The 25,965-nt window shown below is 47.8% G+C and overlaps 10 protein-coding genes across 10 annotated transcripts; 5 read left to right on the top strand and 5 right to left on the bottom strand.

The window, feature by feature from the left end:
* Window positions 1-1,695: 1,695 nt before the first annotated feature.
* DFL_004954 (uncharacterized protein) lies at window positions 1,696-3,038 on the bottom strand (the record flags this gene model as incomplete). The annotated part of the gene is made up of 6 exons (XM_067634136.1): window positions 1,696-1,773; window positions 1,830-1,970; window positions 2,037-2,263; window positions 2,336-2,602; window positions 2,664-2,699; window positions 2,756-3,038. The coding sequence occupies 6 exons, from the start codon at window positions 3,036-3,038 to the stop codon at window positions 1,696-1,698; spliced, it is 1,032 nt and encodes a 343-aa protein (XP_067492235.1).
* Window positions 3,039-3,379: 341 nt separating this feature from the next.
* On the top strand, window positions 3,380-4,355 carry DFL_004953 (uncharacterized protein; the record flags this gene model as incomplete). The annotated part of the gene is made up of 2 exons (XM_067634135.1): window positions 3,380-3,838; window positions 3,912-4,355. The coding sequence occupies 2 exons, from the start codon at window positions 3,380-3,382 to the stop codon at window positions 4,353-4,355; spliced, it is 903 nt and encodes a 300-aa protein (XP_067492234.1).
* A 32-nt stretch (window positions 4,356-4,387) lies between these two features.
* Window positions 4,388-8,999, bottom strand: DFL_004952 (uncharacterized protein; the record flags this gene model as incomplete). Its single annotated transcript, XM_067634134.1, has 8 exons — window positions 4,388-4,539; window positions 4,594-4,725; window positions 4,784-5,690; window positions 5,745-5,862; window positions 5,923-6,763; window positions 6,827-8,709; window positions 8,766-8,804; window positions 8,875-8,999. The coding sequence occupies 8 exons, from the start codon at window positions 8,997-8,999 to the stop codon at window positions 4,388-4,390; spliced, it is 4,197 nt and encodes a 1,398-aa protein (XP_067492233.1).
* A 552-nt stretch (window positions 9,000-9,551) lies between these two features.
* On the top strand, window positions 9,552-10,226 carry DFL_004951 (uncharacterized protein; the record flags this gene model as incomplete). Its single annotated transcript, XM_067634133.1, has 4 exons — window positions 9,552-9,604; window positions 9,670-9,890; window positions 9,953-10,093; window positions 10,192-10,226. 4 exons carry the CDS (start codon window positions 9,552-9,554, stop codon window positions 10,224-10,226), a joined length of 450 nt encoding a protein of 149 aa, XP_067492232.1.
* A 210-nt stretch (window positions 10,227-10,436) lies between these two features.
* Window positions 10,437-10,845, bottom strand: DFL_004950 (uncharacterized protein; the record flags this gene model as incomplete). Its single annotated transcript, XM_067634132.1, has 3 exons — window positions 10,437-10,527; window positions 10,603-10,646; window positions 10,744-10,845. The coding sequence occupies 3 exons, from the start codon at window positions 10,843-10,845 to the stop codon at window positions 10,437-10,439; spliced, it is 237 nt and encodes a 78-aa protein (XP_067492231.1).
* Window positions 10,846-12,463: 1,618 nt separating this feature from the next.
* Window positions 12,464-14,475, top strand: DFL_004949 (uncharacterized protein; the record flags this gene model as incomplete). Its single annotated transcript, XM_067634130.1, has 2 exons — window positions 12,464-13,028; window positions 13,109-14,475. 2 exons carry the CDS (start codon window positions 12,464-12,466, stop codon window positions 14,473-14,475), a joined length of 1,932 nt encoding a protein of 643 aa, XP_067492230.1.
* An 877-nt stretch (window positions 14,476-15,352) lies between these two features.
* On the top strand, window positions 15,353-18,731 carry DFL_004948 (uncharacterized protein; the record flags this gene model as incomplete). The annotated part of the gene is made up of 4 exons (XM_067634129.1): window positions 15,353-16,012; window positions 16,293-16,555; window positions 16,620-16,734; window positions 16,794-18,731. The coding sequence occupies 4 exons, from the start codon at window positions 15,353-15,355 to the stop codon at window positions 18,729-18,731; spliced, it is 2,976 nt and encodes a 991-aa protein (XP_067492229.1).
* A 311-nt stretch (window positions 18,732-19,042) lies between these two features.
* Window positions 19,043-19,688, top strand: DFL_004947 (uncharacterized protein; the record flags this gene model as incomplete). The annotated part of the gene is made up of 3 exons (XM_067634128.1): window positions 19,043-19,305; window positions 19,396-19,525; window positions 19,593-19,688. The coding sequence occupies 3 exons, from the start codon at window positions 19,043-19,045 to the stop codon at window positions 19,686-19,688; spliced, it is 489 nt and encodes a 162-aa protein (XP_067492228.1).
* Window positions 19,689-20,234: 546 nt separating this feature from the next.
* On the bottom strand, window positions 20,235-21,049 carry DFL_004946 (60S ribosomal protein eL24; the record flags this gene model as incomplete). The annotated part of the gene is made up of 3 exons (XM_067634127.1): window positions 20,235-20,519; window positions 20,745-20,888; window positions 20,999-21,049. The coding sequence occupies 3 exons, from the start codon at window positions 21,047-21,049 to the stop codon at window positions 20,235-20,237; spliced, it is 480 nt and encodes a 159-aa protein (XP_067492227.1).
* A 528-nt stretch (window positions 21,050-21,577) lies between these two features.
* DFL_004945 (uncharacterized protein) lies at window positions 21,578-25,962 on the bottom strand (the record flags this gene model as incomplete). The annotated part of the gene is made up of 13 exons (XM_067634126.1): window positions 21,578-21,734; window positions 21,798-22,479; window positions 22,530-22,680; window positions 22,740-22,867; window positions 22,922-22,994; window positions 23,047-23,370; window positions 23,432-23,530; window positions 23,594-23,957; window positions 24,024-24,145; window positions 24,215-24,313; window positions 24,379-25,031; window positions 25,097-25,253; window positions 25,354-25,962. 13 exons carry the CDS (start codon window positions 25,960-25,962, stop codon window positions 21,578-21,580), a joined length of 3,618 nt encoding a protein of 1,205 aa, XP_067492226.1.
* Window positions 25,963-25,965: the final 3 nt, after the last annotated feature.

Genomic DNA, 25,965 nt, shown 5'->3' with positions numbered 1-25,965 from the left:
TATTAATACGATGTATTACATACATCCATCCCATAGGTGGTCTCGCACCCCATCCATCCCAATGACCAAAACCAGTCGATTTCAAGGACCACATCCTTATCGACACCCGGCCGGACCCCTTCGAAACTTGCTTGATGTGCTAGCTGACTACCTAGGTAATATGCGTCCACGTATGTGCATCCATAACCTAACCACTTCTTTCTACATCCATATCCGTATCCATATTCATATCCATGTGCATGTTTGGGGTTGGGTTTGGGGACTCCCGCATGTCAAAGCCACCCACGGCATTCTCGCCTTTGGGTGGAGACGATGGGAAGCCTCGTAATGGAAAGCGAGACGCTCATGGGAAGCCAGCTTGGTTCATCGAGGATGCACCGATTTTCCGTCCCGTCCCGTTCACCCGTGTATTGGGACTGGGACGGGCATCTGCCAATGCGGTACTAGGGTTTGTGCACTTAATTAAGAGACAGGCACATGGTATACCAACAAGGATCGCGCTGGTCCAAACCTTTTGCCTATTTGAGGTGCCCAAATCCAACCCTCATGTGCCCGATACCATTGGCGCACAAAGATATATGCGTGTCAGAGCGTACATACAATGTGTGTCCGGTTTTTTTTTTCCCTCTTGTCAGCAGGTCAAAAGACAACCAAGCAAGGCTTTTAGGGGGTGGAGCCCGGTTTAGTCAACCCCACCCTGCTGGAGCTCCGATTCACAGAGAAGCAGGTACTGAAAGTCTCAAGCTATATTGCGGACACCGTTAACCATGAGAAAGTACTACTCCCGTTGTCAGAGACCAGACCACATATTTCATAAGTCAGGGCGATTAACCCTCAAGATACAATTTACGGTTTTCCTCGGGGCACAGCTGCAGTGCCTTTCGCTTTTCTGGCGCTTGGAGAGTTTAATTAGGCAAAGGCGCTGTCTGCTGCTGCTCACAGGATCTGTTAAAAATCCCTGAGTGTGACAGGTCAGCACTTTGGTCTGCACGATGACAATACGAGAAGCAGAAGAGGCAAGGTGATTGATGTCAATCATGAGGAGCTGAGAACATTCCCTGTTACGGCGAATGAGAGAGCGGGGAGAAAAGAAAACATACACTTCCGCTCTGTCCGATTTGGGAACCGCATGCATTAGCGGCTGCATGAGATGGAACTTTGAAAGTCATATGACTTCCCAGACACATTTTTTTTCTTTTTCAACTACCCATGCTCTTTCGAGCCTGCCCTCTTGATTGGTCCATCCGGCATGGTGTGATTTGTTGGGCGAGAGTTCGGATATCCGAGGGCGAGGACTCTACATACATGAAGCCGTTGCGGAATTGCCGCTGGGCCGTCGCCTGTGCTACTAATCTTAGAAAAGGTACGAGGTGCGAAATCCACGATGACGAAATAAAATACAGACAAATCGACAACTTTGGGGAAAATTACGTAGAGACTGAACTTTTTGCGCTTCAGATAAATTGACTTGCCAGGGCATATTCGAGCCTAAATGTTTCAAAGCGACCGCTGGGATATTACATCCACGTTCTTATTTCCTATAAGGTTACTGCGCTCCGGATAACATTTTACAGCCTCACTCACGCGCACACTCGATCAAAACTGCTGCGTCGAATTCCCTGATCCGTAGGCCCAGAAACCCCCAAAAGAATCCTGCTCTGAACAACTCGCACCGCGCTGTTCCGCCAATGTATATTAACCACCACCGTTGGTGGTACCGATATTATTAGCAACCCCTGGATCCGGCATCACGATGGAATTGAGATACGTTATCTATACCCTAAATCAGCAATAGAATTTAAAACCAATTGGGCGAGTAGATAACATACGAACGGCTCGAGCGCGCGAAAAACGTCCACTATAAATTCCATCGAATTTGGGAGCAATATCTCGGAATCTTTAATCCGCTTGCCAACCGTGTAACTTTTCAAACGGAGAAGGTCGATATCATCGTGCTCTTTATCGTACCCCTGGGCGTTGATGTTAGAACCTAAATCGAATCACCGATTTTGGGATTTCATATCTCCCCCACATACCTTCGGAGCCGTCTTCAGCGCACCCTCCGAATTACGCTCCAAGAAACTCTTCATGGCCTGGTTTTCAATGGCTTTCGCAGACATACGCCCGCTCTTACCCCCAGGATCTAAGAAATTAGCGAAGAAGTCCCGGGAGATAAGAATGTCTTTCAATCCCCTCGGATTCCGGTCTATTTCACGGCGCATGAGGGATACGTGCGTCGCTTCTGGATGCCAAAGCCCACCTCCTAAGATATTTAGATAACCGACCGTACGGATCAGCACACGTACTAAACAGGGGTGCTTCGGTGGTCCTTTACCAATAAACGACTGGTCTCCCGGTTGAATTGAAAGGTAATACTTCGCATAATGACCTTGCTTGCCGGTCCGAGAGAAGGCTACCGAAAAATACTCCTTGTAAGGAACCTTTGAATTCGAGAACCGAACGTCTCGATGTATCCTAAAAAGATTATGTCTTTCCAGGGGAAGGATCGGCACCGTCCAGTCAACTTTGGTGAGCTCTTCCTGTAGCATGCTGCTAAAGGATTTAAAATCTGCCAGTGCGATCTTGTAAATGCCCTTATGTCCTGCCCACAAATACGTTATGATGTTTGGCCAGAGACACGCTAAGGACGAGAGGGCGCAAACCGTGAAACCAATCTCTATCGTTGTTCTTTCCCAAATCTACCTCTTATTATTAGCCCTGGAAACATAATAATATGGAACTAAACTCAACCCACCTTTAAGAAAGCGAAGAGTTTCAGGGTGTAGAGTATCGTCAGTGTATTCCCCTGTTGCAACGTCCTCTTCTGATTCAGCAGAAGATGTGCTTAAGGCCTCGTCGTCCGTCGACTCATCTGGTTCATCTTGGTCACTTTCGTCTCGAAGCCGAAGGATCCTTTTCGATGTGCGGCTTGCGCGGCTCGTCTTTTGGGCCGCTGGCTTTTTGGTAATCTTGGTGTTTGCAGACAATCTACGTGACGCGGTCGTCGGACCTTTTTTCGGCCCTTTCTTCACAGCCATAGCGTTTTTAGTAGCCCAAGTACTACAGGGTGATGAATAATGTAGGACAACAAGATACCAGATGGAAGAACTCAGCCCAGATAATCCCAGGAGGTTGCACGTCTTCTACCTCATCGTCCCGAAACGGGTAAGTACGGCCTGAGAAGATTATGTAATCACAAAATATCGACAATTCTTCCTTACGGACTTAAGCTAAGCCACCTTGTAGTATGCATAGCATACATCCCACTCCAAACTAGCTCGCCACCCTGGGGCTACGAATCAGGACTTCCAAGCAACTTACCTCTGAACTTGAATATTTTAAAACTGAACACACTCGTGGAGACAGCCCGTTTGAGAAAATGAATCTGGACCGACTAAAACAAGAGTTCAACTCTAGGAAGAAGGGCATCCTGGGAGCTCTTGCCTCTGGCACAGATGCGTCCCCGAAAGGCAGTGTGGACAAGCAAATCATACATATTATGGAATTATTGAACTCCTATCCCGGTGCAGTTACGACAAGCAGTTGTTCTGGGAGGGTGTCTGTGTTCCTCGAAGGCAGAAAACAGAGCTCCACAACATCGATATCCAAGCAAGACCACGAGACAGATGTCGCAGCAGCAGGGGGTAAGGGTGGCGATGGAAGATGGCTCTTCGTCACACACGATCATTTGTCGGACGATATCTTACAAGAGACCCAGGATGACGCTACTTTTCTGAACACAATATTCGGTGGCATACCATCGGAGCCAGCCGTCACACAGCTACTTCGGGAGCAATCGAGCGAGACAAGATATGTCCATTTAAAATTTGAGCCAATGGTAAGAGTACTTGCCCAACTCAGCTGAATGAAGTCTTGCTAGAGGCTAATCGTTCAGATGACACCGCCTCTAGATCTTACACATCCTCACAGAAACATTAGAGATTGCCAATAGGTTGCTCACCTGCGCGATATCCAGCTCTTTCCGAGAATCCGGAATCATGAGCCCTCTTAAAAACCCTGTTGTCGCAATACGGACAATGGGATTGGCTTTTGATGCCCCTGTTGGAATCTATGACCCGGAAAAGAACGTGATTCAAAGGTTCATAGAGCCATCAGGGCTACGGTTGCTGGCACGGCTCACGAATGACCGCTTTCGAGAAAACTCCAGACGCATTGACTCCTTGTACAAAAATTTACTATCCGCGATGGAAGCAGCCGAAACACCCCTGGAGTCAAAGCAAACAAGAGCTCTTAGGAAGAAGGCAGAGGGAATCGACAAAGGGAGGAAGATCGCCGCCACCCGAGAAAACCGGGTCGAGCCCGAGGACCCGTTAGAAGACGGTATTTCCTTCTAGGAATAAGATATGTGACTACCAATGTATGCGTCTCATAGAATTTCAGAATACCCAAGATTTGGTGTGGATGTGCAAGCCATGCATCCGCATCCGGAAGGGCAGCCATGGTTACCGCTCTCAGTCCACTGTGAGTGACACTCTGTATGGAAAATATGGCCACAGAACAAACACGGCGTATAAAGGCCTGGGGAGGAGGTCTTAGCAGATACTGACAATAAACATGCAAAGGTGCACGAACCTTTTATGACAGTGTTGCAAATAACGCATTGTAGGCTACGGGGGGGTTGATCTTTGCACACCGTACAGCCGCTTTGAGACTGCTTTGCACTGGTCGAGGTAGACCCGCATTGCGGGCAGCACCCACTGACGACTGCATAAATTCAAAATTAGTATTGTGAAATCCACGGAGCAAGGAGGGTAAGGCATACCAAGCCCGTCCCAAATTTTATCTTGTTTCCGAGAAAACGTTTCTAGCTTGTCCAGATTGATGTCATTGAAGGCTTTCAGACCGTTAAACTTGAGGATTTCGAGTCTCTGAAGTGGTAGATCCCAAGTATAAAGCATGTCGGCGTAGGTTTCTCGATAATGGCGAAAATGCTGGTGCCTTGAATTGTCAAGCAGGGGGACACTCATAGCCCCCTCGTCGTCAAAGTGTTCGAGATGATGGAGTTGCAGGTCAATCAGGTACTCGTCTTCACTCTCATCCCCTTCGTCAGTCACTATTCCCCAACCAGGCGGCTTTGTTTTCCCGCGATGCTGCTGTTCCGGAGCCCAACTAACCGTTGAGGACTGCTGGTTGTTCGCTCCCATGGAAAAATTCACATTCGGTTCTGATGGTGGGGGCTTTACTTTTCTGCCTGGCGGGGATGCCCCCATTCCGTTCAAGCCACCGGCAATAACTGCCCCGAGCCCCCCTTGTGATGTAAGCGCTCTTGCAATCCCTCCAGTTATGTTGCTTATGCCAGTAGAGCGCTTCACCTGACTCTGGCCACCTTGGTAGGGATGGTGGTGATTATGATGATGCTCGGGGGACGAGGACATCGATTGAGCGCCACCTAGGTCGCTATGCCCACGTATAACTAGACTGGTTTGTGCAGGTGGTGTGCCACCTATGGAATACGGAGTGATAGGGTCGCTCGCAGATGCTAACCATGGAGTGCCTGCATTATCGCCCAAAGAGGAACTGTAGGAATTTGGATAAGTGACAAGCGGGGTATTCGTGCCTGACAAATGCTGTGGTGATAGCGTAAATGAATCCGACCGCCTTAGCGCATTGATAAAACTAGGGTAGTAATCTAAAGAGAATCCCGGGGATTTTAATGAGATTGGCATTTCCTACTTGACATTAGCGAACGTTGTATCCCGTAGATCTGATATTTCAAAACCAACCTTCTGGGATAGATGTAGGCTGGCAGATGTGAAGCCTAGTTTCGCTTCCGGCTCAAGAAAAATACAAGAGAGCATAGCAAGCATCTGAGGGTTGAGCTTCTTTTCGAAGTGGGAAATACTGTCGGTAAGACCCTTAGTTAGCCAATCCAAGTACGAGCGGACTTGCCCACCAACTTACAGTTTTTCAACAAGCCAAATACCACCCCCTGGGTGGTTTCCCCATTTGACCCTCCCATAAAACTCGTCTTTCCCTTGGCTGGGATGCTGAGGGGTTTCTGTGCGGGCCTCCACATTACGCCACTGTGGCGATACAACCAACATTGGATCTTTCCCGGGAAGGCCTGCAGATAGTTCGAGCGGGATCTCTTTGCAGAGTACTAATTCGGCTAACTTCCAAGAATCTCGAATATCCCACTGTTTCCATGTCTCAGCGATCGAGGCGTTATGTTTACAAACATCCGCGCCAGTGCCATATATTGCGTAATCCTCTGCTAAGTCCCGGCTGCTAGGAAGCAGGTGCGAATAGTCGTGAATTACTATATAGTTTTGATGCTGTTTCCGGGACCCAACTGTGCTTGTAAAAGGTAAATCGGGTTTATTGAAGTTATGTGAACTTTTGAGCTGGCTTGTCCCGGCAGACCTTTGGGTGGACCTGCCCTCGTTTCCGGCTTGCGTGGATCTATCAGTAGATTCGTTACGGTTCCGTGAGCTACCGGTGCGGAATTCGTGCCTTTCCTTCCACCGTGCTACCGAGTGAACCAGCTCTTCTGAGGCGGAGGAGCTTCCTGAATCGCTGGAACCAGACCGTTCCACATCGTCACCCGATTCATCGGCACCGGGGGCGGACACCGGTCGTATATTGCGAATAGTTGATGTTTGCAGACGACCAAACGATTCAAACAATCTTCGAGACGATTTGTCCGTAAATGGATCCCGTAGTCTCTCGGAAAAGTTCAAGATCGAAATCAAAGATTTAGGAGGCTGTTCTTCTTTGGGAGGAAAAAAGCAGACCAGTTTGCCTACGCCATCGAATTAATATTAATTTTGTAGAGAGGCGGGGGTGTTTTTTTTTTTGGTCCTACCAGTCTCGCTCCACATCGCCCCACAAGCCTTAGCTAGTGGCACACTGCCCTTATTGTTCTTTCTTATTAGCTGTTTCAAGCCCGGTGGCCCCTGATCGGGACCGCGAGCTAAAGCACTTCCAATATCTTCATCGCTACTACTTTCATCCTCCGGGGCTCCTGGACCGCGCTTACCCCCCCAATACATCGCATCTTCCGCCCGCTCACCCAGTAGAAAACTCAGACAAGCCTCTAGGCAGAATTTTCCATGTTCGAGGTAGCTGTCCGCAATTCTCTTGAGTTGGAGGTAGATTTCCTCAAGTTTATCATCCAGAATTTTGGTTGTTTTCTCGATCTGAAATATTGGGTTTGCTCCAGGACTAGGATAATTGGCTGGGAAGTGAACAGAGCATCGTAAAAACACCCATTGAGAAGAGAGGCCCCAAGGGCCCGAGAATGACATAAGGCAGGTTCTGTTATTGACGTTAACTTTATCAAATCTTATTTTCGAGAATCGTAGCCCTACCAGAGTGATCTCGTCGGAGAGACTCTCTGGCCCTGTCCAGCCAAAGGTAAAAGTAGGCTTTATATTGAGATCGAAATTGCTGCGGTTATCGTTTTTTTCGTCTTCGCCAGAATTGCCCCCCAAGCCAAAGACGCCATCCCCACGGTGCTGCATTTTGATCCCTTTCATCCATTGAATAGGATTCATATCCCTATGCAATGCTGTTGATTTAGTATTTGTCTTCTGTCCAGACATGAAACTTTTACCCAGCCCATGCTGCCTATTCGATAGACCGAATTTTGAAGCTGAAGAAACAGGGCGGTGCGAAGGAGCGTTTATTCTCAAGGGGGGAGTGATGCGCTGTCCACCATCAGTGAGGGCACTCGGGCGAGACAAAGTGTGCCCTTTATCGTTCGGTTTAACTGGGGGCTCCCGTCGGAAGGTTTTATAGCGTGCCCCTAGTCTGGTCAATCGGAACCGTAGTTTGGCTTCGGGATCGTGGCCGATTCCTTTCATTAGTCGCAAAGGGATTTCCCAAAGGCGTATCTCGCGATCTTTACTCCAAGTCACAAGCTGAAACTCCCGATCATCCCGGTCTGGGTTCGTTCCACCTCTTGAGCGCCAGAGAAACTCCTTTACGGGGGCACTATGATAAGAGAACTTAGTGACTGGTTCTGCATATGCATCACCGGTAGCACGTCTATCATAAAGAAAAAGATCGTTTTCTCCACGCTGGGGCATAGCCATAATCCCCCAGCCAAATGGAGTGTGTCGAGCCCTCCAGACAGGATAACTGGTCCGTAGTATGCGTTCTGGATCGCTACAGCCTTTGGAATAATCCCAGAACTTGACGGCTCTATCTAGAGAGCAGGTTACTATCCCGGTTTTCCGGGTCCGATTCCAGTCAATGCCATATATTTTCGTATCATGGGCTTCTATTGTATGCAAGGGAAAGGCGCCTTTGCGTTTATCCCAGATATGTAGAAGCTTGTCGTGTGACGATGCGATGACATTTTCGTCCTGTCTGTTATACTTTACTTGGGTTGCTCCCGCAAACCAATCGCTGAATGTCAAGACGGGTCGCCTAGACGTCTTCATATCCCAGATGTGTACGAACGAATCCACAGCACAGGTCGCAAGATGATCGGGGTTATGAGCAGAAAAGTTGATATCGGTAATGGCTCTGGAATGACCGTGGAGGACGGTTTCTACGGCATTCGTCGACGGACGATTTAGATTCCAGACCAGGGCTTTCTGGTTCGATGTGCTAACCACCCAATAGTCACGGATTGCGAATGGAGACCATTGTACGTCAGCAACTTCCCAGGAGGAAAGGTGCCTCAGGAAACGAGGAGGGTTGAAGGGACTATCCAAGTCGATTATATGAAGACCATCCCGACTGTTCGGCTCTTTTAGTTTCATTCTAATTTTATTTCTGACCTAGAGTTGACTTACGATGCAAGGACAACGTCTCTTCCACTAGGGCTTATGGACCTTTGTAACAAAACTCCCGTTACTTCTAATATTCTCCGGCGAAATGACCAACGGACAATGTTAAACTCACATGGCGCCAACGTTTTGCTCTACCCTAATTGTCATACTACTCTTGAAGGTCCCGGAGTCATACGCAGAGCCGGTGTCGCGGCCTGGCAGGGCATCTTTAAGACGGACTGAGACTGAATCCGCCATCGTATGGGGCTGTTATTCGGTACCAAATACCGAATCTCGGGGGCTTTCTAGTCTCTGACTGACTACCCCATATATCGTCTCTTCGTGCGAATATGTTCGAAAACCCCGATCCAGAACATTGGCCACAGCGCCATGTGTATTGACCGGAGATGTTCTATGTGGCGCAGTCACAGCTGCAGGGAGGTGGCGGTGAGTGTTAATTATGTCTGTGCATAGGAGTTTGTGAGCTACATTTCTTTGCATTTGGATAAGTGGTTTTTTATGCTTACTTTGCGGATCGGAGCATCATCTGCTGTCTGCTGGTGACGCGAGCCTTCGAAAGAGTTGGTTGGTGCTGCTTAAGGCCGACTTGACTCAATTTAATTACTGGCTAGACCGGGCACGTGAAGCGGCCACCCCAAACCACCCCCGCTACAAGCTGCATACCTTGCTCTCGCCGACGTTCTCCGCCAGCATCAACTGTAACTATCACTAAGATAAACATATTCAGCACGATCACCAACAATAGATAGGAATACTCGTCCCCAATTTCCCGATCGGAGAGATCTCAAGATGGCTCTCCCGAAACGTATCATTAAGGAAACCGAACGCCTTGTCGCAGAACCGTGAGCTCGGCCCAAATACCTGCCAGCACCGTTACGTTGATTTGATCGCTAATCTAGGAAGATAGGGTACCTGGCATCCAAGCCATTCCTCATGATGATAATCTACGCTATTTTGATGTCTCGATACATGGGCCGGCACAGTCGCCATACGAAGGAGGGGTATTCAAACTGGAGCTCTTTCTTCCAGAAGATTATCCTATGACCCCACCAAAGATCCGATTTCTCACGAAGATATACCATCCTAATATCGATCGTCTGGGCCGGATATGTCTGGATGTTCTGAAAGGTAGCACCGATATTCCGATGCTCGTTAGATTAGTTTAACCGACTGACTGGCGCATGTTACAGCAAATTGGTCGCCGGCGTTGCAAATACGAACAATTCTCCTCAGTATCCAGGCTTTGCTCGGTGCCCCAAACCCAGACGATCCGCTCGCGAACGATGTTGCTCAGCGCTGGAAGGAGGACGAGCCCGGGGCTATTGCTACAGGTGGGCGTGTTTCTTGTGATTTTTATTCTAATTTTAATTTTAAATGTTTTTTTTTCTGGTGTAGTGATGGATAAATTAACTTTGGTATCTGATTTTAGCTCGAGAATGGACCCAGACACATGCCACTCCTTAACTTCAGTATAATTTACAGGGTATTCTTGACAGTTGTGGATGGCATTTCAAATATTTTGTTCGCCACTAGCAAGCATGCTGCCTTTCATTGCAATAAGCAGGTCGACTTCTCCGTGATTGTTATCATTGTGATCGTTATACCCCAAACCGAACAGTTACTCGGCTTCTATTCCCCCTCCTCCTCTCGTCCTAATTCAAAGTCACAAAGGAATCACCGCTGTTGCTGCTGTTGCTGAAAGCTCATGATTTTGGATTCTATTTCATTTCTCCGGGCGACGAGGGCTTCTCTCGTTGAACGAAGGCTAGACTAGCGTTAGCATGCTCGTTTGCCCTATTTGATACAGCGTAGATGCAATCGTGATTTTGATTTTCTATACCGAGAGATCTTGAGAGAAAGACTTTCTTCCTGGATTTTCTTGACCTGGGACGGATAGATAATTATAAGAACTCATACTTGCTTACTCAACTTGGTGCATGGGTGAGTGCAAGTGGCAATTAAGGTAAATGGAACAACCTACTTTTTGGGACTCTTCGAGATTGGCGCCAACCCACGCCCCGCAGGCTGTGATGGCAGTGACTGCGACAGCTAGAATGCCTATTTTCGGGTTGATGCTGGGCATGGTGCTGTTGATCTCGATCGTGATAGTTGATGCTGCACGACAGAATTGCATAATATCCTGCCTGTTAACTAGCTGTGCTAGCGAATCTAACCCAGAAGTTTAATCACGTGATTATATACGAGGAGGGTTGGTCAGGTCAAGCCGAGTCAGGTCGGGTGGGGTCAGGTGTGACGGGCAGCAGGAGAGATACATAGTATACAGTGATAGATCTCCCTTCCTTCCTTCATTGCCTTCCAGCCTCCTCTTCAGTTTTTTTTTTTTTTTTTTTTGCTCTTCTGTCCCTTCGTCTTCCATTTCTCCCATCCTTCCTTTCTCCCCCACCTCCTCCATCTACATGCCACATACTTTTTCTATCCTCTTTGACAGCCAGACAACCAGACAAACAAGAAAGGCAGGTAAGGCGAACAGTACTGGAGGTGCAGTTCATTTTGGTGCAGAGTTCACTTCAGTTTGGTCTGGTTTCTGCCTTTTAATATCAGACTCATTCATCATCATTTCATTTCATTTTACACAGACGTCGGGGATTCTGACTAGCTTTTCCTCCCCCAAGAACAAGCTCCTGGAACAGAGGTCAGTCAGTTTTCGGTCCAGTCAGTCGGCCAGTCATTCAATCAAGCTACCCAGGTGTACTCTCAAGGGTACAGTCATGCAGTACCGTGTGGTGCAGCGGACCTCAGGTACTTCTTCGGTATCTGCCAGCAATTAGATACTTCATATAAAAGTGGAGTGACCTGACCTGTGTTGTGGCGTACGCCGACCCGGTCCAGGATCTACTCTAGTCTGTATGGTTGCTTTTTCCTCAGATGACTCAACACCAGAACGGGCTTCAGGCTCCGCCAGCAGTTTGCCTCCGCTCGATGACCACAACATCCCCCATCATCTAACTATTTCATATATAAACTGACTGGAGGGTTCCCCCGGGGTTAGTTTGATGCTAACTTGGTCTCTCCTGCAGCAGAATATCATTTAACATCATCGTCAACATCATCAACATCACTCTCGCCCCACGTCTTTCGATAGGATACTAATACTACTCCAAACTACTACCACAACAACTATCACCACTACCACTACTATTACTACGACCATTTACCCATCATGTCTCTCTGTTAGAAAAAAAAAAAACCTTACCTTCAACTAGACTACGCAATGATTTTCAAACAGAGCACTGAAGTTCCGGTTATTCCAACTATTGACGCTCCTTTTGCCGCCACTGGAACAATCTCGTTTGCCATTTCCTTCTCACGATCCCTCCTATAACTGCTCTCTTTCATCTTCATCTTCATCTTAAATCTTGCTTGCGAAAATCTAAAATATCTGATCATTCGTAACCGCTTGGTTCTTTGCAACACGACCGGGAAGATCGATTATCAGTCATTAGAGGACTGCCTCAAGAAGTATATCTTTTTTTTTTACATCTTATACTTTTTTTATTATTTTTTTATCCGTCTCCTCCTTCTTCCTTTTCAGCGTTGTTGTTTTTTTTTTTTTTTTTTCCCTTCCACTGTGTCGCCAAAAGTGCATTTGGTCTTGGTTGGAGTCATCGCCCTATCCCCCAGACGACATATAATCCGCCCGCAACTCAAATATCTAAATCACGCCCCCAGCCACTCACAACATGCTCCAAGGTCCCGTAATATATTCGTCTCTCGACCATAGACGGTTTCTGCCCCTTGAACCATCATCATATCTATCTACGGCGTCTCCATCATCTGCGTCGCACTCGAGTTGTGATGATTCTATCCATTCGTCGCCACCATCCTCCTTCGACTCGCCTACCTCTGCAAAATTTTTAACACTGTCGGATCGTCTTCCTTCTTCCCTCTCGACGGCTTCTTCATCACTATCATACTATTCTCCTGCATCTGCTGTATCTTCTGCCACATCTGTGGATCTCGCGTCTCCCTATAGTCGTATCGGGTTTGAAGACTCCTTAGGCGAGTATGATACCCCACGTCGCACTAATGCGGCCGCCGAAGCCGCGTTGAAACACGCCTCGAATTTGCAAAGGCAAGCTTCCTTGGCCCAGGCTTTACCAAAGGAGCAACTACAGAATCCACGACGAACGAGGAGACTGCTTGATGCTCAGGATGCCAATCCTGTTGGCCCCCAGCTTGTTGCTGCCCCCCCACCTCTTGTTCGACAAGCTGACCGAAAAGTTAACTTTGTCGATAACCTCGTCGGTAAGATGCCAATCCTCTCCGTTCGCCCTCACGAGCTCTAGTTGACGCCATGCCTTGTTTTTCGCGCTCCTCGCCAAAAGACACCGCTGCACAGATTGTTGAGGCTATCTGGCCATCGTCCATGATGCAAAAATCATGTGAACCATCCTTGGGTAGAGTGTTACCTTTGCGAACTTTTATCCAAGAGACCTTGCGGAGATCACGCACTTCATACTCTACGTTGCAAGTCGCTCTTTATTATTTGTTTGTCATCCGGGCTTTTATCCCGATCGATGAAGCTGCTCTTCATCTGTCGGATTCTTGCCTAGATGCTAGAGCCTTGCAATGCGGACGACGCATGTTTTTGGCCGCTCTTATTCTTGCCTCCAAATACTTGCAGGATAGGAATTATTCGGCACGTGCTTGGAGTAAAATATCCGGCCTGAACATCACGGAAATCAATGCAAACGAATTAGCATTCCTAACGACCGTCAACTGGAAGCTGCACATTTCGGACCACATATTCGATAGGTGGACCAAAATAGTCCTCAAGTGCACACCTACGACGTCAATACTTCCGGCAAAAGCATCCATCCACTGCAATTTTGCCTCGAACAAATGGATTCGCATATTTTCTAGATTGAACGGCTCGTTGGACTTGCTCGTCCTTGAGGATATGCTGACAGAAGAGTCGCCGGCCGCTAACTGCCCCGAGCCCAAGCTCACTGGTTTGCAAAGTGTCAATTCCGAAGATTCCGAAGCCTCGGTTCCAAGCTTTGCTGCAGCCTCCGGACCCGGCAAAATCAATTCCATGGCTTTTGCTCTGGCGGCTCCTACGGTCGGCCGTGGGATTTGTAACGAGAACATGCCTCCGAGATCTTCGGATGAGCGGGTACCAGCTCGTTGTTCCCGCAAGTCTTCTTTGTCGGTTTGCGAAACCCTTGACTCTTGTCAGATGGACGTTTCTACGATCGACAGCTCGATGTCCACCTGCCCTTCCGCTCTTCGCAACTTGACCCGTTCTTCGGAGAAGTTGGCGATAGTAGTTGACCCGAGGCAGCAGTTGAACACCTCGAGCAGGAGCACGGGCCCCATTCAAGTAACACCCGGAAACGCTCGCATGGAGTCAAGACGCACAGCGCCCGCACCTCCTGCTGCAGCTTTGCCGTCGGTTTCTGGGAAGAATCGGAAGCGTGGCAATGAGACCCCTGTCGCATCTCGGCACCAGAAGAAGCAAAAGGATAGACTCGGTGAATTTGACACTCAAAAGGTGTTGGAACCTGTTGTTCCTTCTGGTCTCACCCCGCAGATGCGACAGATGAACACCAATTTCTCGATTTCGGGGAAGAGGGGGAACGGACTACGAATGAGCATCAATCCCGGGCTCTCCTTAGGCAATATGCCACATGGGCAAATGATGAGGCCAGGCACTGGTCAAAGATCTATGGGGCATGTCGTTTACGGGTAGTTTGGAGGTCCAGACTCTCGCACGAGCAATCGTGTGACTCATATCTTGAAGAATCAAAGTCCCCAATCGTCGGATCTAGAGAACTTTTACGCCAGCCTTTAGGACGCGCCTGACGAAGCATTTATTTGCTCATGTTGTGGCAGCAGCCTGGTTGAGACTTTTGTTCTTGGTGTATCACGACTGGCGGGGCTCAGTATTCCGACAGTGTGACTCTTAGACCTGTTGATGACCAATGACAAATCATAATGGCCCCCGAATCCTCTGAATCACCGGCTATGGTGTGGGAGTTCTCTTATAATATTCCGATCCTCGTTTGCTTTTTGGTTGAATGCATATGATACCCAAGCGGTGTTCTTGGCGAGGGAGTAATCGTGTTTTGATTGACAGTTCTTTTTGCTTCAGCTGTATTTTCTATCCGTTGTCTGCTATTTCCCCCGAGCCTTTTTTTTTTTTTTTTTTTTTTTTCGTAATAGTCTTCTAGGTTCATCGGAGTCACGGAAAGGAAATGTTTGGAAAGATAGATTCGTTAGTGGTTAGTGGTGTCTCCATGGCCCGCAGTCCTTTGTTATGGATCTCCAAAGGACTCTTTGTATACGTAGTCTCCAAATATCAAATATGAATTTAGTAGAACACTCAAGTACTTAGTGATTTCCGGTGGTCCTTGTCTCTAAATAGAATACCTCCCAAAGGATCGATCCATGCCAACTATATGCAAATATGTCATCGAATATGCAGCAGCCAACAGCCAAAATACCACTTCTTCCCTCGAGTCGGTCGGATCGGATATCTCTTTCGAAAGCTTCCATCACGGAAACAAAAAAAATTGCTTTGCATGCATGTTGGGTCCCCACGCCAGCTCCTCAAACTAGGTTCCGGCATGCCTGACTCCCCTCCTTCCCCAGAGCCGCGGCCTTTTTTGTCCTGGCCGTCATCGACATTGCATTCGTCGATAGATACTCGACCAAGAGAGGCAGGATCCAGCTCAACAGCCTTGCAAATCACCAGGCTCCCTCCAAATGTGTCAATCCGCGCCCCAACCAAGGCCAATGTGCACCTTCTCAAACGCATAAATTCACTCCTCCTCCCGGTGTCTTACCCGGAAAATTTCTATCGCGAGATCCTGCAGAATCCTGAAAGCGAAGCCTTGACCAGGCTCGCGTTCTACGATGAAGAATGTGTCGGTGGCATCAGGTGCAGACTTGAAACCGCGGCCGAGTATCAAGCTGGCTTGGAAAAACTGGGTACGACGGATATCTATGGTGGCTCCAAGATCCTGAAAGCAGTTGCCGACTCCAAGGGTGGAAATGGCAGTGATAACAACCACCCGAAAGGAAAAATTTACATCATGACGCTGGCGGTGCTTTCGCCGTACAGGTCTCTCTCTATTGGGAGTCATCTTTTGGACTACATCCTATCCACCGCGGCTAAGGAGCCAACCATCGATGCGGACCTTGCGTACGCCCATGTCTGGGTATCCAATGATGGCGCCCTGGAATTCTATCGCAAGCAAGGCTTTGAGGTGGACAGCGGGCCGATAGTGCGTAACTATTATCGTCGGCTTGAGCCTCGAGATGCACGATTAGTCTTCCGGAGAATCACGTGTACACGTTCCTAGATTTCCGATACCTGTCTAAGCTATTACATTGTAGTTAGAGCGAGTACTGTTGTTCCTTACTTCTGGAGTACTTACTTTAAGTACCTTGTGGTACTTACTTACCTTGCATTGTCGTCGCTATTTTTGCTCTCCAGCCAACCACATCCAACCCTCAACACCACCACCACCACCCACTACCGCTATCCAGACACTTTCGCCGTAGGGGACGCCCGTATATCCAATGGAACCACTGACGGCCCGAACCGCTCCTACGCAGGCTCGTAAAAGAAAATTTCACGAAGCCAATCCTGCCACGAAACCCGCCAAAGCGCCGCTAGACAAACGTCGAAAGCATCAAGATGCTAGGGAAATTTCTGTCCAAACAACAGAAAATGCTTTCCGAGATGGACAATTCGACCCGGTCTCTTTCGTCAACTCAAGAGAATACGAGATCAAGAGCCTTCTCCGCTCGATGAATAGTTCTAAGTACGATACAGGATTTTAGAGGCCCCCTTTTTATATAGCTAACACCACATGATGCTGGTTTTAGAAATGCACAACGAAAACGTGCTTTCCAAAGTTTACCTCGAGAACTACGACGGCGCACTGCTGCCCACAACCCGAGCCGAGTTCCTAGGCGTGTGAGGGGAACTGCTCGTAAAGAAGTATGACAGACACAAGTGTACACGTATATGTTCGCGGTTGGCTGAAATTTGCGGCTTAGTTGGCCGAAGATAACACTACAGTCCATAAAAAGCGTCGGGACTACCGTCCTGGCGCCCGGCGTTCGAATGCGAGCCAGCTACGAATGCTTTCGACTCGAAATAATGGCCCCGGAGCGGTTTCAGGACTACGAAAAACGACTACGAAAGGACCCAGCAGGACTCGATCACATATAGGGTCAAAGTCCTCTCGATACCGTAAACGACAGCGGCATAAAACATGGCTGCCAACCCACATATGGTGCGCCAAGCGAGCACGAATGGTCTGTAAATGGGGATTCTCGCTCGCCGAAACTCCAAATTTAAAATGCTATCGCCCGACTTATCGAGCTGCAACTCAGGATGGTTGTATAGCCTTCGACACGAGCTACTACGCTACTATACTGCTAGAAGGGCGAGAGAGGGATCTAAAACGATCATTAGCGAGGTTTCTTCCTCCCCGTGATTTCGCAGTGGTCGGGAGAAGCGTAGTTTCTGGTGAATCAGCTCGGTCAACTTGGATGTACGGGGAAGGCGGATGGCCCAACAAGCCAATTGCACCCGTTGATATTTTCTGGTGTCCGAGAGCTTTGTCGGATGAGACGAAAGAGCAAGGACTGGGCAAAGTCGTGTTGAGGGTCCATTCCGCATCATGGGATGATGCGTGGAAAGTTGCTGCAGCTTGTGCCGCGGCCTCGGACTGCACATGTAAAAACCTACGATTCGAGATAGGGTCTATTGGATTGATTGGGCCGCGAACTGCGAACATACTAAGGGCATTATTAAACTCGAGTATTGATTTCGAACACATGCTCGTCGGCGCGACTATACACAGCAGCGGGGGAGACCCTAGACTCAATTCCTTTTATCTCCGTACCATGGTTCAAAGCTCACCTTTCCAAGAAGGTGCCACCAATCCGACGGGTGGTTTATTCAGTACGAAATGTCGGAATGCTTCTGTGAAGGCACAGATTTCACAGAAGACTTTGAACTCACGAATTTCAAAATTAGTTCCTGGAGAAAACGCTGGATCCGCAACCGATACGAAAATTCCAGTTGTCTTGATGCGAGAAGTAGCGGGGGCGCAGGCTTACCCAGCTCATGCAAATTCCAGAACCCCTTCATCGCACCATTGGAGTATTCTTCTACCATGGAAATGGGTCCGGCCATTTTGGTTGGTCCTTATGAGAATGCAGGGTGTGCGGTTAGGGGGCTTGAAAGAGCTAGAGCAACTGACTCTTGAACGTGGGGTTGGTTATTTTCCAACCGACTTTCCTTCTACAAGTGCAGGAAGGGTGGAGGCTTTGGAAAGAATCCAAGCGCAGTTAGATCGAGTTAAGCGTCGAAGGACGATGAAAACAAAAGCTTCTAGTGAAAAGAATGGATTGGCAGGCTCAGTTGATAGTGAAACTCACACTGGTTACCCGTGGAGCGAGGTGCTTGATGCGGATAACCATCTTACATGCGAAAGGTCTAAGGTCTGGCAGCTAACCCCTGATTTGGTGCGTCTCTTCTGGAAAAGCCCGCGGAGCACGTTGCCACCGTCGATATCTTCTGGCATATTCACAGCACACATTCGAATATACGGGCGTGGGAATATAGATTCCAGCCCCTTTGTCTACACCTTTTCGGAGTCAGCGGCCAAGCTAGTTCCACAGGTGCTGCTTCAGCACACCCGAGATGGGAAGCCCATCGACAATCTTTTAGAAATATTGGATGGTAAAAATAGCCAGCTAAAGGGTACTGGGCAAAATGATAAACCAGCATACTCTCTAGCTGGCTTCGTTATCCGTGGAAATTTCGGATTTTGTGAAGCCGCGCCGGTCGCCATTGCGGCTCTTGCGTGGGCGAAAGTCCACGAAAGCAAGTCAAGCAACGAACAAGGTGCCTTCGGGGGATGGTGTATCCTGCAAAACAAAAGCCAGGGAACCAGGCGGTTAGCTCAATGGACTGCGATTTAGAGACACGTCGACACCCGTTTTCTCGAAGCATTAGATTCAGGTACACGCAAATTATCGTTAAGTAGCTAGTGTTGGTGGTCTCGCCGACCTTGTTGGAAGTTGAACGCAAACGGCACCTCCATCAGCCCCAACACCTATCCCAGTAGAACTAGGTTCTCTTATACACCTCCCAAAGAATCCTCTGTAGTATACAGTAATTCACCAATTGTATCGCCTCGACATATAAGTATACATCAAGAGTATACCGCCGTGAATCTCGGAACTATTAATCTTCCGGTTTGAACCACAACGAACACCGAAGAACATTTAAAATGTCGAAAGCTGCTTCTCTCCCCTCTGAAATCACCTCCGCCCTCCCGCCAGGGTATACCATTCGGGAGCTTCAAAAAACGGACAAGGCCGAGGTTTTGGCGGTTCTCACGGTTCTTACCACCGTTGGTGACATCACAGATGCTGCCTGGGATGAGAGATTCGAATATATCTCGAAGCATGACGACACATACACCATCCTGTGCATTATCGACGATAAGGGAAAAGTCTGTGCTACGGGGAGTCTTATCGTAGAACGGAAATTGTTAGTTTCAAATCTCACCAGTATCTAATTTTGATGGAACACTAGTCCAATAGCTAACCGTGTGCTCGACCTGTACTCGGGGGTGAGCAGTATCCGGAACTGTGGGCTTGTTGGCCACATCGAGGATATTGCAGTTGCAAAGGACCAACAAGGCAAAAAGCTTGGACTACGAATGATCAATGCATTGGACCACATTGCAGAGAAGGCAGGCTGCTATAAGGTTTGTAAAAATCCCAAGGAGAACATTCCCATCACTGTGGGCTAACGTGGCTCTTCTTATTCGCCAGTCGATCCTGGACTGTTCGGAAAGCAACAGAGGTTTCTACGAAAAATGCGGCTTCAAGTTCGCTGGAATTGAGATGGCCCATTACTACAACAAATAAACCTGTAGGTTCGCAGTACTGGTACCATAGTTTAGCTGCTCTTTGGAAGGAAGGCTGGTTCATAGATTATAGACGGCAATAGATATAGACGCCGTGTTTTGCTTGTATTAAAGGTTCAACCCCAAGAATTAAGAGTGACGTGCCCACCCGTAGAAATGTTTATCAAGTCATAATTGTTAGGTTTGCCAGATGCTATCTAACAGAACGATACTCCCGGAACGAACCATCGTCGAGGTCCCGGAGGAAGAGGTGGTGGTAGTGGTGGAGTTTCGGTGGAGGAGGATATCAAAGTGTAATGTGACAGGTCTGCGGGTGAGGTGAAAATATCGGACGTATATAAGAGACACCGAAAGTATGACAAAAAAGAGAACAAAAGCTGAAAAAGAACCCCGGGAACCGTATGATAGGAAAACAAAAAAAGTGGTAGTGATAGAATTTACAGAGCAAGTAAGGTAGAGAACATTAGGAGTATGTAAGAGCGAAGAAACGAAATATGAGCCCTTGACAGTTCATATGCCAAAAAACATAGACCCCGTCCTTGCTTCTTTAGCGTGTTCTCGCCTGAACCTTGACTTGGGCGCCCTTAGCTCCTTGTTTGCTGACTTTGGCAGCCTGTCCGCGGGCAGCGCTGGCAGCAGACTTGGCCTTCTCGGCCTTCTTTTTCGACTCAGCGGCAGCCTTCTTCTCCTTGCCTTCCCTGACAGCCTGAGCACGGGCGGCGGCGCGGGCGGCGGGGGCGATCGATCGCTTTTCCTTAATCACGTCAAGAGAGGCACCAACAATAGCCCTCTGGTGCTTGACGGTTCTTCGGGTTCGCTTCTTGGTAACTTCCTGTAGAGTTCGAAGAGGGCGAGATCAGCCATCCGTATTCAGACAAATTCGATGATGTAGAGTAGGATCCACGGCAAATGATTTCCATCGAGTGGCGTCTTTTGTCGGTATTGTTGGGTTTGTCGAAAGATATTCCATTTCTCCACTCTACACTGCTCATTGTCCCAATATATTTGCCATGGACCCACCTCTCGATAATTGAAAAATAAAGCATTCCACCCTTACCTCAGAGATACCCTTCTTGTGCATCCTTCGGTACAGAATAGTCCAGGCGATTCTTCGAGGGTTCTTCCTCTGCAAGAACAAACTTTCGCTCTTTCCATTTGAGAATCGGAAGCTCTTGCTATCACCTCTGACGAAAAGTTTACCCTATACGATTGGCGGAAAGAAAACCGGTCCCAACGTCAGCCCATATTCTTCAACTCATCTTGAATCCTTCGATTCGAACCATGTCGATACGGCGGAGGAGGAATAAGCACCTTTCCGGGGTAGATCTTCCGGGAAGAGAAGGAATCAAGTTCGACCTTCATTTCGGCGTTGTCGTATGGCGGTTAATGTCGTGGCGATGGGAGGAGTAAACGGATGTTGGTGTTGATGATGAAGATGGCGGTGGTAACGTCGCTACTTTTGCTCATCAAACCGATGAGTCGACGGGAGTTGTCCTCCCACACTCCAGTGCCAAAAGCGGAAATGTTTGTCAGCGAGGGTCAATGAGCCCTAAGTCACGTGGATAGTACATCATTTCATCAAACAGCAACACAACAACACAATTAATAAATCTGCATCTACAACAGATATGTAACCGCAAATGTGCGTCTTGCTTCGAGATTATGGCTAGAGCCTTGTCCCCAGTGCAGCAATTGCAACAGCTTGAAATCACTCTCAAATCAAACCCGAATTAAATTACCGGCCCATAATTTCGTACCCTCAAAAATATTATCTTCGAAAAACGTTGCGCAAAGGAGAACACTCATCTAGAAAACAAACAAAAAACAATAATAATAAAGAATAAAGGGAGATATCCCGAAATTGTAGGATGCACCCGAGAAAGATATCAATCACGCTCCTGCTGCCTGTTGTCGCGCTGCGGCAATATATTTCTTAAAATCTTGGACGTGGTTGTCGGCCACCCAATCACCGCTGTTGATACAGTGAACTTTCATTCGCTCGTGGTAATCGAGATCGACTAAAAGTTTGGGGGTTATTAAGAAATACCTAGTATTGAGGGTTTGCGTTAGCTGGGTTTCAGAGTATTTTATGGAGAGGCCCTCTACATACTGCGATGTGTGTTTTTTGCAGGCAATCTTTACCATTCGCTTGTGAACAAGCCGCTCGTTTCGCGGGTCCATCCCCTGATTGATTTCGTCCACGACTCGGAAGGGTGCCCGTGCTAGCGACTGTAAAGCCATAAGATAGAAGACTGTGGATACCGCCCTTTCACCTCCAGACTGCCTCTGAGCGGTTAAGACCTGCATTGTTTCGGCTTCGCGGAACTTAACTAATATCTCAATCGCCCAGTTTTCAAAATCGCACCCATCTTTCCCTTCCTTTCTGATCCTAACAGACCCTGCACAACCAATGAATTCGAAGCTGCGAGAGAAAGCCTCGCTTATGTTGCCCACCAACTGGTCTATGCGAGGTTCCCACCGATCCCGAATCCTTTTGATTTTAATCTGGTGCTTATCCAGATCCGCTTGTTTGGCTTCCATTATACCACGCAGTTCGTTGATTTCCTTCTCGCGAGCTTCATACTGCCTAATTGCGTGTGGGTTCCCCTCGTAGATCCCTTCAAGACGAACCTCCTCTTGTTGGATTTCAGCCTTAAGCTCATCCACGGTTTTTTTCGAGTGATTGATTGATATCTCCTCTCGTTGTTCATCCGAAAGGGTATCTATGAGTTCGCGGCACTGGTCGCGGAGCTCGTCAGCCCTGCGAGCCATTTCTCTTCCAATCTCCTGAACTATGGTGGTGTAAGCGGGTGATCATGAAGTGAACCTGGTGCATACTGACATTCGTCCCGTTCTTTCTGCTTCCCGTCAAGTCTATCTTTGAAACTCTGATTCCATGAGTTGTAGTGCTGCAGATTCGAAGATAGTTCTATGACGTGAAGCTCTGCAGTTGCCACTGCCCTATACTGAGCTACGTATTCACGAACACGCTCCTATCGTGGTTTTTCGGAATTAGTGTAGTCTCAGCTATACTCAGATCCTCAAAACTTACAGCAAAATTTGCTGCCGCAACGACACGATCCATGTTTGCTTGCAAGGCAAGGGTTTCTAGTCCCACAACTTTGCTTTTGAAGCCTTTGCCTGACTTTTCTAGACCTTCAAGAATTTCTTGTTCATTGCCTGCGTATCTCGTTAGAATGCTGATAATTGCACTTAAATTGCAGGGTCGCTTACTGAGAAGGGTTCTGATTCTTTGGTATTTGGCCACTGCTCTCTGCATATTTCCTTTTTCCTGCAGGAGGGCATTCTAATCCATAGTTAGAAAATAGAAGTTTTGTATCGCATTGTAGGTCCCATACCTTTTCCTCCTGTAACGATGATGCTCGGTCCTCCAGCTCCTGGAAATTTGCTTTCTTGACACATATCTCACGGTTTATTTCATCAATCTCACCTTTCAGCTGGTTTTGTCGTTGTCTCTTTTCCTCAATACGATGCTTGTCGACTTCTACCGTTTTGAAGAATTGCGGCTGCCCTATATGGGAATTAAGTTCCGTCTCTGTGTCTGGGTAATCCGACCTTCGTCGTATAGACGTGGAGACACCATCTGCGACCCATCTTGTCATTTTCTTTCCCATTTTCACTGATTGGTGCTGAGTGAGAGAGAGCTTGGATTTCGAGATTCCCTGTGCAGTATAACCCATCAATAACAAAAACGGTAGCGACGAAAGGAAGCCTCAAACCCACCACTCGATGGAGTGCGATACTATTACAGAGCATACTAAGTACTTCTGAAGGGCCATTGATAAAATCTATGGCGAGACCATCAAATCCCCAAGATGAAAGCTATTTACCAGGAGAGGCTTAGCTCAAGTTAAGCAACGTTTGATATGTGGGTTTTATACTTACTTCATCTTTGGAAGCAATTCGTGGAAACTCGTCAAGTCCCTTCTCTATATATTTGATCGTTACTTCGGAAAGCCCCAGGCCCTTCTCATTTCGATTGTCTCCGTATACTGAGTTTATCAATATATCGAAATCTCCCCTGCTGGTGCACGTGAATGCAAACTTGTCGCCCTGGCTAAAAAGGGATTCGATCTCGGCCTGATATCTGGGGTCTTTGACAGTGCATTCAACGATAGGCGGCCCGTACACGGGACCCTTGAACTTATCTTTGTTTTTTTGTAACCATTCAAAGACTGTAAAGGACTCGGGCGAAGCCTTCCGCAAAGTCTCGACTCTTTGGCCAGCAATATTATTCATTCGGGATATCCTAGGGTGAGTGGATGAACATCAAGGCCTCCAGCGAAGATGTTTTACGAGTTGATTTGTTACTCACCAATGCTCTATGTTTTTAATCTCGTTCTCTTTTTCATCGTGTTTGGTCTGGAGGGGTTCTATTGAAGCACGCTCTGCATCCAGCTCGTTCCGACTTGCACGAATTTCTTTGATAATATTGTTCTAAAATTTGGGAATGCACCCGTTAGAGGATGGGCTGGTAGATAACAGAACATTGGAGTACCGCCATACGATTTTGTCGTTAACCTCCGAGGTATCTAAGTCGCCCGGGTCATCCTGAAGTGTCCTCTCGTGCCGTGCGATCTGTTCTTTGGTTCTTTCGATATTTGCCTAGACCAGGATTACACTTCATCAGCTTGTGCGAGCCGGTAACAAAACGAAAGATAGTTGTTAACCTTCCTCTCCTTCTCAGACTTGATAAGATTACCAAGATCGGACTCGGCTTTTACCCCCTTCTCTTTTAAATTATTCCCTCTTTCTTTCTCCCCTTTCAACTCGTTTTCGGCAGACGTTAGATCCCTTTTTTCATCCTCTAGCCACGCCTTCAACTCTTTTAACTGATCCTCGGCTTGTTTTATTTGCTTAGTTTGAGGCTCCTGTTCCTTACGAATCTCCTCTAGTTGCGCAAGGCAGGCATTGTACCGTCTCTTCAAATCGGATCGGCTTTTTTTGATATCTTGATACTCTATAAACGGTATAGAGTTCTCCAATAGTTTGATATGCTCTTGAATGGTTTGTCGCTCACGGAGTCTTGCAACATCCCTCTCTAGATTCTTTTGTCGGCCCTCCATCGTACCGATAGATTGACGGTCGTGTTCAAGCTCCATCTCTAGCCCAACCTCCAAAGCCCTAAGCCGCTTGAGCTCATCGTGGTCCTCCATAACTTCAGGTGGTGCAGCGGCCCGCTGGGTTTCTCTTAGAAGAGGCACAGGCTTCAGACCTGCAAAATCAACGACTCGGTCCTGCGGGAGGAATTGGCAAAGATTGTCAATTTGAATATTTAAGAGCTTCATTAGCTGCTTGACCGCTCTGTGGGGTTGCTCTTTGCCTTTAAATTCGCAGGATATTAGATATCAACTTTTTCACTTTAAAACTTGAGATAGAGTAACCTACCATTTATCCAGTACTGTGTTGAGCCATCTCTTTTAATCATCCTCCTGATGGTCGGGTTGATTTCATCGGTAGGCGAACCTTTCAGCTCTATTTCAATGATTGCTTTGTCGTTTCCGTTCTTGACGAACTCTGCGATATCCTTCGCCCTGCCAAGATGCTGTCATTCTCGTTCGTTAGCTTGTTCGAAAGGCAAACGGGGAGAGTGAAAATAATGATAATAATGATGGTAGTAATAATCATAATAAGTTGCTCCATACCTCAGGGCTGAATCCTAAGCCTAGACAGATGGCACAAACCAGAGTGCTCTTGCCGGTCCCGTTTGGGCCGATTACCATATTCAAGCTTGGGCCAGGCTCGAACGTGACTTTGGTATAAGTAACGAAATTTTCCATATACACCCTAACAATAGCGCCCCGGGCATGTGGGATTTCTTCAGCAGTGTTTCTCATCTTGTCTAAAGAATCAGCCATGCCCGTCTCCGAGTCATCGGAATCATATTCCTCAGCAACAGGGATGATCACTTCTTTGTTGCTGGAGGCATCCTCATCCTCTTCTTCGCCCCCGGCACTCCTGCCTTCGCTTAGTGTGTCTGTATTGCTTCGTCCTTCATCGCCGTCGCTATCGTTGTCGTTTGTATCAGGATCAGGCGTAAGCTTCCGTCTTTTACTTCCACTTCGAGTTATAGTGGGTTCCTCAGCTGTCTCGTCCTGGTCTTCCTCAGCGAGAGAGCGTTTCAAAGCTATTGTTAATTTCGAATTTCGTCCTGATGAGATTTTAGGGGTTGAAGGAGTATTGTGGGCTTCTGCATCAGAGTCGTCGCTTTCCTGGCCGTCCTGGCGGGATTGTTGAGATATGACGGACGGCATGAT

Source organism: Arthrobotrys flagrans (genome assembly GCF_004000055.1).
Source record: "Arthrobotrys flagrans strain CBS H-5679 chromosome Unknown unitig_0, whole genome shotgun sequence".
Classification (NCBI taxonomy): Eukaryota; Fungi; Ascomycota; class Orbiliomycetes; order Orbiliales; family Orbiliaceae; genus Arthrobotrys; species Arthrobotrys flagrans.
This window is presented reverse-complemented; position numbering and strand designations above follow the sequence as displayed.